The sequence below is a fragment of the Passer montanus genome, unplaced genomic scaffold (assembly GCF_014805655.1).
Source record: "Passer montanus isolate IOZ18808 unplaced genomic scaffold, ASM1480565v1 scaffold4, whole genome shotgun sequence".
Lineage (NCBI taxonomy): Eukaryota > Metazoa > Chordata > Aves > Passeriformes > Passeridae > Passer > Passer montanus.
Window position 1 is genome coordinate 6,549,992 of NW_024368818.1, and position 12,866 is coordinate 6,562,857.

Below are 12,866 nucleotides of genomic sequence, written 5' to 3' on the forward strand. Positions count from 1 at the left end.
ACTACAGCTTCATTTTTCAAAAACTGGGTCAGTCTTCAGAGTCTGATAAAGCCTCAACAGGTTTAGCTGCAGGTACCTACCCAGGCCACGAGCTGCGATATCTGTAGCAAAAAGCACTGCTGCCTTTTTCCGAACAAAACAAGTGTAGACTTCCATTCTCTTCATCTGCTGCTGCTTGCCATGGAGTGCCAGGACAGGAAGACCAGGCTGAAGCTTACAGAACACTCTGAACAGATACTGCACCTACCCAACAAATCAAGGGGGAAAAGAATTACTATTCACTGGTAAACATGTTAAGATCATATACAGTGTATATAGCAAATGAAATTGTACATCAAATTAAATAAAGTTTTCTCCACATCAGAAAAAAAAAGATGTTGAGACCTTATTACACAACCAGGTCAAAAGACAAAAACAACTGTGAAAAAAGACTGCCATGCCTTTTGATAGCATTTCCTAAATGAAACCAGAGTAGGTAACAGCAAGAACAATAAATAAAGTTTTCTCCACATCAGGAAAAAAAAGATGTTGAGACCTTGTTACACAACCAGGTCAAAAGACAAAAACAACTGTGGAAAAAGACTGCCATGCCTTTTGATAGCATTTCCTAAATGAAACCAGAGTAGGTAACAGCAAGAACAACTTGGGATGTGAGTACTCCAGCAGTACATAAAGGACCAAAGTATGAAAGTCCATCAGAAGCACTTCTTTTAGACAGTACTGGAGGGGTGTTGTGTTTTATACTTGCAACTCAAATCAGTCTACAGTCTCAGTTTACTATTTCAAATGTCAACATGTTTTCTTATAAAATCAGCCTGTTTACTCTTACCTACAGTACCCATGATGCAGCACTATTTTACAGCAGGCAGCTACCTAGCATCTTTTTAAGAAAGTAGTTACGTAAATTGTGTATATTGCAGAACAGCTGCAGCTCCAAGAATTTCTTTACAGGACAGCTGACCATTTCAATGTACTCACCAGTCAGCTGCAGAACAACAAAAACATTGCAACCAACCTCTTACACAGGTGAAAGAATTGCAATGCATATTTACTAGGCCATTGTAAAATGGTCTGTTGTAAAATACTAGCCTTGTATTACACTAGCAAGCAATATCTGCACTGTAAAATACTCGATACAAGCAGTAGTTATAGGTACAAATACCTGTGCCAAACAAACACATGCAAATAGCTTCAACAGAATGGTCCCAGGACACTTACACAAGCAGGTATTTGAAGGATTACTTGCTATGTAAGAAAAACCTTTGCCAGTACTATTTCACAATCACACCTTCTCAAACAGGCACATTTAAAAGCTTGTAAGGAGAGTAAGTACAGTTACTGAAATACTTTGTAAGCTAGCTATGAAACATGTCAAAAGACAGAATTGAAGTAGCTGGACATTAACTTTTAGCATTCATTTTTAACAGACCACCAAAAATGGCTGAGAACACTCAGGTCTCCAGAACCTTCCCGCATTTGAGCCTGGGTCATTGAACTGCCTCGAAGCCAGGTCCTGAATGACATGCAGCAGTAGCTGATGTTTTGTTCCTCCAACTTCCTGTTGCAAATTAGTCCACAATCTCACCTCTCTGATGCATTAATATCTATATGAATATCTTCATTTTATCAGCTTTTAAATTCTGGGGCAGAAGGAGGGAAATAAAAAACATACCTCTTTACAGCTTGCAAAAAACACAATGCTCTTCTTTTTCAAATGAGTTCTCAGGAAAGAGTATAGCATGTTTACTTTTTGCTCAAGCTCACAGACAACATAGTTCTGATCCAAAGTTGCTGGGGTACTAAAGAAGGGAAAAAAAAAATGAAAACCACATTAAAAAAGTACATTTATATAAATCACAGAAATGCCTCACCTTTCTTTCAAGCCAAGAGTGTCTTATACACACTCAGAAAAAGGAGAAAAGAAAAGGAATCAGGCTGGAAAACTCTCCCACTTTGAGAAACAAGTCTTATCAGCTTCATTTGAAAGCTACATCAATTCCCTTATTAAAAGCCAGTGGGGAGGGACAGATAACTTTTGACGTTACTTCCAAATTCATTTACTTCCAGCAAGGCAAACTTCCCATATCTAAGCAGCGACATTCAAATTGCCTTGATTTAAAATGCAATTTTGTCTATTAGTCCTATTAAAGCATCATTTGCGCTTAAGGCAATGTCAAAGCAGAGTCTAATTACGCACAAAAAGAGAGCATTGATGTACTTCTGCTGATTGCACTGAGATGCAAAGTGACTTTCTAAAGCTCTGAACTGTCATCTGAACTCACATTCCTGTTCTTAAAAGCAGAAATAAAACAAAAAAAAATTATTTGGGATACTTGCCCTTGAAACACATCTAAATGCTCATCTCTTACAGTCCCTCTACTTCACCCTAAACAGACTGTGTGAATTCAAAATTACCTTTCTAAAGGTGGTCACTTGGGAGGATGAAACTACAAGAGACTCCTCCAGTTTTTATTCTGCTATTTAATTTGAATTACACCACAGCACTTTTTGCTTTCTACGTCTTTCAGAGGAAATTGCTTTTATAAGGCAATAACCTAAGGCAGTAAACTCTAAAACAAATTAATACCTGCCTTTCTTTTAATTTGGTTTGTTATCTAATTGCATTCTCCCAATACTTAAAAAAATTAAATGTACTTTAAAATAGACTTCACTGAACATGGGAGATCTGTGAAATAGATACTTGCCAAAATGAAGACTGCATACAAGGCTTGTACATTCTCTTCTGATAAGAGGGTATTAACCACACTTTTTCTTTCTGGCAATCATGTTTATTTAAGATGCCTTTGATAGTACTACTGATTAAAAAAAGGTATTTTAAGTACAATACAAAGATAATCAAATCAAATAGTAAAAACTTCTTCAAGATTCAATGTGGTTCTGCCATGCATTTTCCTGATGATTTCTTGTTTGCTCCCAGAAAAGCCATTTTTATCTCTGTGCTTCACCTTTCTTCTGCATCTCACATACAGAAATATATGCATATTTCAGAGAAGAGCAGAAAAAGAATCATCCATGCTCATAAGTAACTTGACACTCAGATGATTGAGCCCACAGAAATGCAAAATAACATTCTTCATTTGGATTTCAAAAGAAAATTATGTGCCAAAAAGCAACATTCATTTAGTGATACATTACATTTTCTGAGCATGGCGCACCACATAATTCCCTTCCAGGAAGGGCCTCCCATCCTACTCCAAACTGTAGGGCAGGACAAATTTATCTTGTGGACACAGGGTCAGAGCCCTAAGCATGCACAGAAAGCACAGCACATCAGGAAGCACATCAACTAACAGCACATGCTTTCTTTTGGGCACCTAATACTGAAAACACAAGCAAGACTACTATTCTGCACTTTCCCAAGAGCAAAGCATGCCCTTGGAAAGCTGGATCACACCACACAATTCCCTTCCATCCTACTCCAAACTGTAGGGCAGGACAAATCTATCTTGTGCACACAGGGCCAGAGCCCTAAGCATGCACAGCAAATGCAGCACATCAGGAAGCCATGGGAATTACTGCACATCAACTAACAGCATGTGCTTTCTTTTGGGCACCTAATACTGAAAACACAAGCAAGACTGCTATTCTGCACTTTCCCAAGAGGAAAGCATGTCCTTGGAAAGCTGGATTTACAAATGGCACACAAACAAACTGTATCTGTGGTGCTTTTGCACAGTAAGCACACACACGCAGGAGGCAAGGATGCTGAACAGCAGAACAGGAGTTACTCAGAACAGAGTGCTGCTAGACCCAGCACACTGGCTCAGCTTCCTCCTCAGGAAAAAAATTTCCAGTCTGAGAAGCTACCTGAGGAGTCAAGACAAACACAGGTTCAGCCTCCCTGTAGTGATTCAGTCAGAACTAGTCCCCCTATTTGGAAATTCCTTGCTTTCAGGAAGGCACACAGCAGGATCAGACACTGATCCAGTGATGGATGCACAATGCAACCTCTGATTCAGGGAACTGTCAGAGCAGCAGTTAAAGAGGATCACTATCTAACCCTCCCCAGGGGAAAAAAAACCCAATCCAAACATACCTGAATTTGGCTTTCTCATGAACCCAAACATATTCTGGATCTTTCAGACTCAGCCGTGCAAGATCCTTCACAGATTTTGTTTGTGTTGCAGAAAAAAGCAATGTCTGGCGTTTCTTAGGTAGATTTTCTATGATTGCATTCATTGTATCAGCAAACCCCATGTCTAGAATTCTGTCAGCTTCATCAAGAACTGGATTGAAAGATAAATTTGAGAAAAAACTGGTCTTAGATTTACTTATTAAAAAACTCTACATTAAATCCATATAGCACAAAATTCTATCCGTACTTAAAATGCAGAGATTAAATTAACTACTGTACATAACAGGGATCTCTTTAGATATCCCCCTACTTCATAAAACATGTTTTTAAAAACACCTGCAACAGAAATCATGGCATTTCCCATAATCTATGCACTACAGCCCTCAGTTTCACATGCAGATGCAAAAAGATCAGCATCTCAAATGAACAGTTTGGCAATTTGTAAACAGACTCCCTGTTCTTTTATCGAAATAAAAGCACAGAACAGTGTTGTAGTGTTTGTGACACAGCAAAACACTCTCCTGTACCTAAGCTGAATTTACCATTGAAATATAGGGTATAAACCGAGTAGCATGGAGACAAAGCTTTAAAAAAGCCTACATTTAATGCAATTCTTGTCTAACTGCCATGAATTGTACTAAGTGTAGCAAGCATAATTTCACATTTTATCAGCTTCATTAGCTTCTTAATTGCTTCTAAGTTCCTCAAGCTATGCTAAAGATTATGCAGTTCTTAGAAGCAGGCAAACCTTTTCATTACACTGAAAATTTTTGTTCAGGCTGGAAAGATGAAAACAAACAATGTTAACAATGCAAACAAAAGAATAAAAGGAGCAGAAATCTGTCTTAAAACACAAAGAAAATGTTTTCTAGAACTGGTCCAAAATACACATGCTGCAATGGATATTCTATATAGCTAGTTAATTACCATGTCAGGAAAGACACGAGAGCCATAGCCAGAAAGGTAAGTTTAGCATTAGTAAAGACAAATGTTAAAGATGATACAGGGCACTACATTGGGGTTTGTGTTCCTTACTAAATCCCCTGCTTGTTCTTATCATCCCAGGGATGGCATGCTCAGCAACTGCTTCAGAGAAAGTACACACAAGAAAGGGGTTTTGCTGTTTTCTAATTTAATTTGAACATGTGCAAGTTTAAATGCCATTTCATCTACATGAAAAGAATTTCATCTACATGACAAGAATAAACTTTTTATGCAAGGAAGTGCTGCACACAATCATGAGCTGTTACAATATATTCCCGAGTACTTTCAAGTACTTAAAAAACTCACTCAACATTTGCAGATCAGATGCATAGAAATATGATGTTTCATCCATGTGTTGTAAAAGTCGTCCTGGAGTGCAAATTAGCATATTTATGTGGTGGATTCTTTCAGACTCTTCTTTCAGATCCTGAAATGGAGTTAATCCATCTTAGCTCGAGTTGTTCAGACGTCCAGTACCAGAGACAGTCAGGCCAGTTTAACCTATTAACAGCTCTTAGAAAGAATAGACAAGGAGCACCTTTCCTCTTCCCACAGATATACCACCATTTCTTCAGCATGCTCACGTCTGTGGCTTGAGGAAAAGGTATTTCAGAGTAATTGAAATTAACAGGATAGTCCTGGAAGACTTGGCAGGAAGGTCCATCCAGTCATGGACACTGCAAAGACTTTAAATATGCCTCAAAAAGCTTCAGAAAAGACACAGAATACACACAAGAAAATAGTGGGTCACTGATAGGTTCCCATTAACCACTGTCCTTCTTTGACTCTTCAAGCCCAAGGTTTCCCTCCTTAACTAGCACTTAATACAGCACTATGCTTCCACACAGCAAACTCCAAGAGAGGACACACACCTTTCCTCCAATGATAAGGCCAGCTGAGAACTCATGATTCTTCCCCACTTTACGCAGAACCTTGAAGGTCTGATACGCCAGCTCCCGGGTAGGTGAGATTATCAAAACCCCCAGGCCATCAGCTGAAGTCCACTGCTGGCGATAGAGGAGTTCCAAAGCCTGGAATAAGTGACCATGTTATCACCACAAAAATCTCAGAAGGAAAACGTGCAATAAGTTGGTATCAAAGTGTCATTTTTAAAAAAAAGACAAAGCCACGTTAATTAAAATAATTGCATGAAGAAACGTCAGTGCACACTTTACATAGTTGATGATATATAAATTCTAACTGACGGTAATGACACTTGCTGTTAAGCAAAATTCTCCAGTACCAAACTAAGACAGACAGTAATGGGTGGGAAATCATAAACACTTCACAATTAATCCTACTTTGCTAAATTCTGGAAATTAGGCCATTTATATGGTAATAGGATTCAGTACAGAAAAACATGAGAAATTTCCCTGCTCATGAGGTTCTGTGGGAACCAGGAACAGAATGAGCACCTGGAAGAACGTTAATTATTGAAGCTTCAAGTCTGGCTTATAGACTTGAAGTAGTATTATCTACACATTACATACAGCGCATTCCAACTCAAGTTGCCATACAGTTCACACCAGGATTATTCCCCCTCTTATGAATTCATGCTGCAGAAACACTCTATTAGTTAGCTAATCCTAACACAAGGACCTTACAGGTATGAATATCTGAAGCCTTCTGAAATACTGAGAGCTGATAAGCATACTTGCACAATTAATTTTTTTCTACTCCTCAGCTCTTCAGCTCCTCTCTTAGCCCTCTTCTCTAAAAGGGTTTGAAAATAAGGTTTATAAAACTAAGTACGTCTACTCTAAAATAATAGAGTAATCTCACGTGTTTCTTAAATTCGCAAGACTTTTGAAGCCACCTACATTTTTTTTATTCTCTACTACTAAGATTTTTTTTAAAGCAGCATAAAGTATAAATCTTCTTTACTATTTCAAACTAGGTTTTCAAAGCATCTACTACTGTTCTCACAGTGTTCCATACAGAGTAACTCCATTAAAAAAAAATGTTAACCCTTTGGGGTTTGTATACACTTATATGGGCACTTTAAGCACACATCTCAGCTGAAGAAATGAAATGCATATCATGATGCATTGAGTAAAACTGTCAGACATGTACATCCATTACAGGGATTTTCATCCCACTTTTCTGCTTGCACCTAGAAGTGATTTCCAAGGAGCTGACAGGAAGTCCACAATCACTAAGGTTAACTTTGTTATATAAGATCCAAATTTTACCATTTTGAAGGAGTGAAAACCAGTCATTAAAAAAATCTAAGGAACTGAAAATCACCATTCTGTTTCATACAACTAGTTTTCAAATGACAGGGAAATTGGACAACTAGAGTTGCACTCTCCTTGAGAGAGAAACAAAGCACTTTCTAAATCACACAGGGTCTACTAATAAGGATCACAGAATATTCCTGGCATCAAAAATACACTTCTAAATAAGCTCAAGCAGCTTTATTCAATTCCTAAGTATCTTGGCCTTGCTGAAACAGATCAGCTGGGTTTTAACTTTTCTCTCAGGAACTACTAATGTAAGCTTTTTAGTATTTCAGAGATAACTAGGTTTGAGTAGAAATAGAAGGATGTAAATTACTTACTGGAACAATAAAAGCCAACGTTTTGCCCGATCCAGTCTTTGCAGCTCCAAGTACATCTTTACCTTGTAAAGCCAAACCTATGGTTTGCCTCTGTATCTCTGTTACCACACGATACTGAGATTCCTGCAGTCCTAATGTTTCCAGGGTGGGAAGAGAAGAGAGAGTGTGGGATAGGAAGAGGAACAAAAAAAAAGAAATAAGAAAAAAAGCTGTTCAGTTTTGTCTGATCCACAACTGCATTGCTCTGTTTTAAAAATGCTATACATGGCAATACTTACCTAAAACTTAGTTTAAAGGGGAAAAAATTGTTCAGATGAAGATAAACAATGTGTCCCCTTTTACTTATATTATTTTTCCAAAGAAAACTTCTATACTCACCTTTTAGAGTTTTCTTTGACAATGGAAAATCTGAAAATCTTTGGATTTCACTTGCATTTATCTGAAACAAAAAAATTTCAATCAATGCTTACAATCCAACTGTAAGAGAGGAACTGAACAACATTCTACAAGTTAGTGTTAACATAAATATAGTTCAGTATGACCTGATTCAAGTTAGCTAGTCAGGCATAAATTATACTAGTTTTACATAATCTAAACCATGGATTTACCATAAACTATTCAGTAAGTAATTATATTATATACTTGAATAATGCAGGTTAATAGCACAATTTAAAGCTCAGATCATCATGAAATCATTGAGAAATTTAGACTGAAGAGGACCTCAGGAGGCCCCTGGTCTCCACCTTACTACAGTCCAGATGCCCTTTTCAAATCCCAGCAGGGATCTACTGGGAATATATGCTCACCCCCACTGCAGGGTATTTGGTACTCAGAGCTGCAGCAATATTACATCTACCTGACTGGGAAGAGAAGAATTCACCTATGTCCTGAAGCTCAGCAGATTCACCAACCTCTAGCACTCCGTGTATTTAATTTTTTAGAACTGTCCTACAGGGTGAAATAAAAATACTAAGAAAGTAGTTGATTGCCCTGGCACCTACTTATTTCTCTGTATGTACCCATATTTGAGAGCTGTTAATTACACGTACACACACACAGAGCCCCCAGTAAAAAGTGTCTGAGTCCATGACTTCGCTCAATGGTTTGCAAAGATGAGGTGTCAAATAGAGCTCTTGGAAAAAATGTAGTATTTTCAAGGCTGTTGCACTAGACGTGAACAGCTTTCACTGGCAAATTTCACAGCTAATAGTAGCAGGACAAAAAACCCACAAATCTCGAGAAAAAAAAAATAGAACCTACTGAATTTATAAAGCCTGAAAAAGAAGCTAGACTACACAGCTTTGAATGCATGCTGACTAAAATCCATAAACTGAGATTTCTAAATGTCAACCTTGGAGCTTACAACTCATGCATTTCTAATAGGTATTGTTTATCTCTAACAAACTGCTGAACAGAAGTCTCCCAAATCAGGGACCAAGCAAAATAGTCTTCAGACCCTCTGACATCTTGTGTTAACAATTCCAGAGAAGGCTTCAGATAAAGAGCTACTGAGCTGTCAGATCAGCCTTGTATCTCCTTCAAGTACCAAGCCTTTTACAGGCCCTGCCTGTGATAGAAAACTGAGAGGTTATAGCTGTTCAGAGCATCTAAATCACAACAGCACTCTTTTCAGCCTAGTTTTCTCCAGTAAAATCAAGACAAGCAACTTAACACATGAATGTAATCTCTATAAATAAAAGGTAAGATCAGGAAAAAGGTAATAATGCTCTTATTAAAACCTGGTTTTGACACATTTCAAGGCCAAGCACTTGCAAGGTAGATTTCAAGCTTTCACTGTGTCCCAAAAGAGCAATTAAATCTTTGCCATACATTATTTTGGAGGAGGGAAAAAATCCTACCAGAATCACCATAAAAAAGGGTTTGTTTTTTTTTACTTTCATAAATTGGAATTCTTGACAAGTACTTCCAAATTCAGTTGGCAATTCCCAGTCTTACTATTTTGCATGCTAAATATTTACAACTCAGTGATGTATACTGTTTCTGGTTAATTTCAGCCAAGACACTTTCTGCATAGAAAAACAGTATGCAGACAGGAGGGAAAAGCATTTTACTAACATCAAAAAAGAATTCATGGAATCGATATGTGCAACTAAAGGGATAGATTTTAACAGGTTTGTGATACATCAAATAGGCTATTGCAGCAATCTGAAATTGTTCTAAATAATTAAAGTATTTCAGTAGTCAACTTCTTTTTGACTCTAGATGACTCAGTAAAACAGATGTATTAATCAAAAAAGAAGACAAATATTGTTCCACTCTTCTACCTTAAACTTCTCTAAATCAATTTAAAAATCATTACAAGCATAAGCCTAACATTATTATGTATTCAAAGTATGTTCAAGGGAGAACAGTATTAAAAGAGCAAGGAATGTTGGGAAATGCCATGTCACAACCTTCCTGTATTACTTCTCTGCCCTACATACTTCCAGGAGCTGAATAATGTTATGTTGTAGTACCCTTAAACTCCGAAGGTACTGATATATTTTTAATGTTCAAATGAAAGGCATAAGAAGGACTGATGTCTGAGGTAGATCTTCTGATAGTTGTATTCCACATCTACGTGCACCAGTGGAAAATACCACCAACTTTTACTTAGTTTGCTTCCCTGTCCAAAGCTGTATCTCTGCTCATCTGCTGGGAACTCGTGACCATGAGCTCTCTCCTATCACCTCCACATAAGAGCAGCCAGCTCATTCAAATACTTCAAACACTCTAACTCGACTAATTTGATTCTGATCTAACTCGACTAATTTGACACCAAGCAGTCTAGAAAGGCTTTTTCACAAACTGCTCCCCAGCACATCAGTTAGGCTGTTAATGCTTTTCATGAGCACAACTGCTTGGAAAAGACCACGTCCATCAATGGCCTGACAGTGAGGCAACAAAGTCATTGCACCAACAGAAAGCAGCTCATCTATGAACATATAACACAGAAAATGATCCCATGATAGGGACACATCGAAACGAAATCTCACATTTTCCATCTATGCTGCTACATGCTTGCCATCACATGTCAACAATGGGGGAAAAAAAAACAGTAACAAAGTACAGTGGTTGAGTCTTCATTATTAACTTTGCCTTGCTTACCCACTTACCCAATGCAGTCGTTCTCACATATGAAATCATGGACAGGATGTCAAGCTGGATCATCTTGCATTCACCAACCATTCTACCACTATTCCATGCACACATAAATCTAACCCACACACAGCCTGTGTGCCAGAGACCCCAGCCACTGCTCTTCACAGAGAGCAGCTCACCCAAAAGCTTCCTACTTCCCTTGTTCCTAAGGGATCTGCATCATGCAGAACTCACTGGAGACCGCTGATGATCCAAGCACATTGCACTTCTTCACAATTCCCACTCCTACTTTAACCACACCCAGGGTAATACGGAAGAAACACTGGAGACCCAGTGGAAAACCTTGTCAGGGACCAGAAAAGACTATCTGAAGGACTGAAGACAGAAAGTTAGCTGGGCATTCAACCGTATGTGCACAGGCAAGAAAATCCTGGAGCAAAAGGACAGCAAAGTCCCAGCAGAGGCGAGACCAAGAGCCTCCACAACTATCCTAATAAAGGTATACATTTACTCACTCTTAATTCTGATGAAAACATGCCTGAACCTTACAAGCCTCTTTTCTTCAACACCCAAAACCACACATAAACACAAGCTTCCACTATCCAACCCCCACCTATGCTGCCCCAAGCTGCAAAATGAAACAAACACACGCCCTGAAACAAACACACGTGCAGTCACATTAGTGACATGGAAACATCCCTAAACATTCACACAGCCAAGGCTAGGAGTAGAGGAACGTGCCATTTGTTTTCACACAGCAAAGAAAATGATCCAGCGAAGCTCAAGAATACTAACTCGCTGAATCTTAACTAATGGAGCTAACATGAGCTCTTTATGGTAACAGATGTGTTTCTTCTATACCTCTTGTTACTTTATGCTCAATCAAATTACAACCACCAAAAAGTCATTACCATCACCTGTGCCGAGTGCTGCATAACCAAGTACAACTGCCCTGCAAACTCGGCAAAAGCTGGCAGGAGGCAGAGCAGCACCACAGGCAGCACGCATCTAACCCGTTATCCACAATTACAGCGCTTCCACTGATCAGTGTGATTCCAAAGCCGACTATCTCCCGCAGGCATTCAAGGGACTCTGAGAGACAAAACCAACACAACTCACTTCAGGTCTCGCATTCAAGTATCAATTTCCTGACTGGAGGCTAAACATCAAATTCATTCATACTGATGGTTTGCCCGTCGTGCTATGGAGACAAGCGTGCGCTATGTCCAACACGGAGATGGAGATAGCCACGCTGCCTGGTGAGAAGGGCCCCTGGTCCCAACCTGCTCCAGCCTCCTCCTCGCTCCCTCCCAACCACAACCTGCCCTGCCCGAGGGTCCCACTGCCCCCGGCTCCACAGCCTGTCCAGTCACCCTCACCAAAACCCCAGGAACTGCGGCTGCTGCCCCTCCTGCTCTGCCTGGGGAGAAAGAACAGAGCCTCATCCCGACCTCGCGACAGCAAGAGCCCCCTGCCCGCCGCAGAGCAGAGCCGCCCAACACACCTCTCACCTACGGGCACCTCCACAGCCCTGCCGACCGGGGGGCTCTCTACCGCTGCCCAGGACCGACAGATACCACCCCTCCTCCTCCCTGTTCTATCCACACACACGCCACACGAGGAGAGGAGCCCCTTTTCCACAGACCGCCGCGCCCGCCCCGCACAGCCCCTGGCTCCCGGCGCGGCCGTACCTCGGGGTAGCGCTGCACCAGGCGGCCGATGTTGTCCCGCTCCACCTGCCACTCGGGCCGCTTCCTCTCCTTGCGCTGCAGCCGCAGCCTCTTCGTCCGCCGGGTGTATTTCTTCTTCCAGCGCTCGAAGCTGCGCACGGGGTCCATGGCTGCCTCCGCGGCCCCGCCGCCGCCGGGCCGGCCCATGCTGCCCCGCCGCCCCGCGTGGGTCGCGCTCGGCGCGCCGCCGGCAGACACCGCCCCGGCCCGGCCTCCGCCGCCGCCTGGGCGGGGAGTGCGGGGTGTAACCCAACGAAACGAGTTCGTACCGCTGCAAGGAAATTACGCTGTGAGAGAGATTATAAACCGGAAAGGGGAAAAAATAAAGTCTTAATAGAAAAGGAGTATGTGATTAGTGCTGGCATAAATTTTGTCCTCGGCAGTGTGGTGGTGT

At 40.6% G+C, this 12,866-nt stretch overlaps 1 protein-coding gene across 1 annotated transcript in view; it reads right to left on the minus strand.

The window, feature by feature from the left end:
• DDX10 (DEAD-box helicase 10) overlaps positions 1-12,657 on the minus strand; it is a 155,718-nt gene extending 143,061 nt beyond the window's left edge. The window contains exons 1-8 of the mRNA XM_039718672.1: positions 12,434-12,657; positions 8,019-8,079; positions 7,641-7,771; positions 5,953-6,111; positions 5,387-5,507; positions 4,058-4,247; positions 1,673-1,799; positions 81-243 (exon numbers count right to left, since the gene is read on the minus strand). Coding sequence (XP_039574606.1) covers positions 81-243; positions 1,673-1,799; positions 4,058-4,247; positions 5,387-5,507; positions 5,953-6,111; positions 7,641-7,771; positions 8,019-8,079; positions 12,434-12,619 — 1,138 coding nt within the window. The 5' untranslated portion in view covers positions 12,620-12,657. The remainder of the gene's footprint in view (positions 1-80; positions 244-1,672; positions 1,800-4,057; positions 4,248-5,386; positions 5,508-5,952; positions 6,112-7,640; positions 7,772-8,018; positions 8,080-12,433) is intronic.
• Between the last annotated feature and the right edge of the window lie 209 nt (positions 12,658-12,866).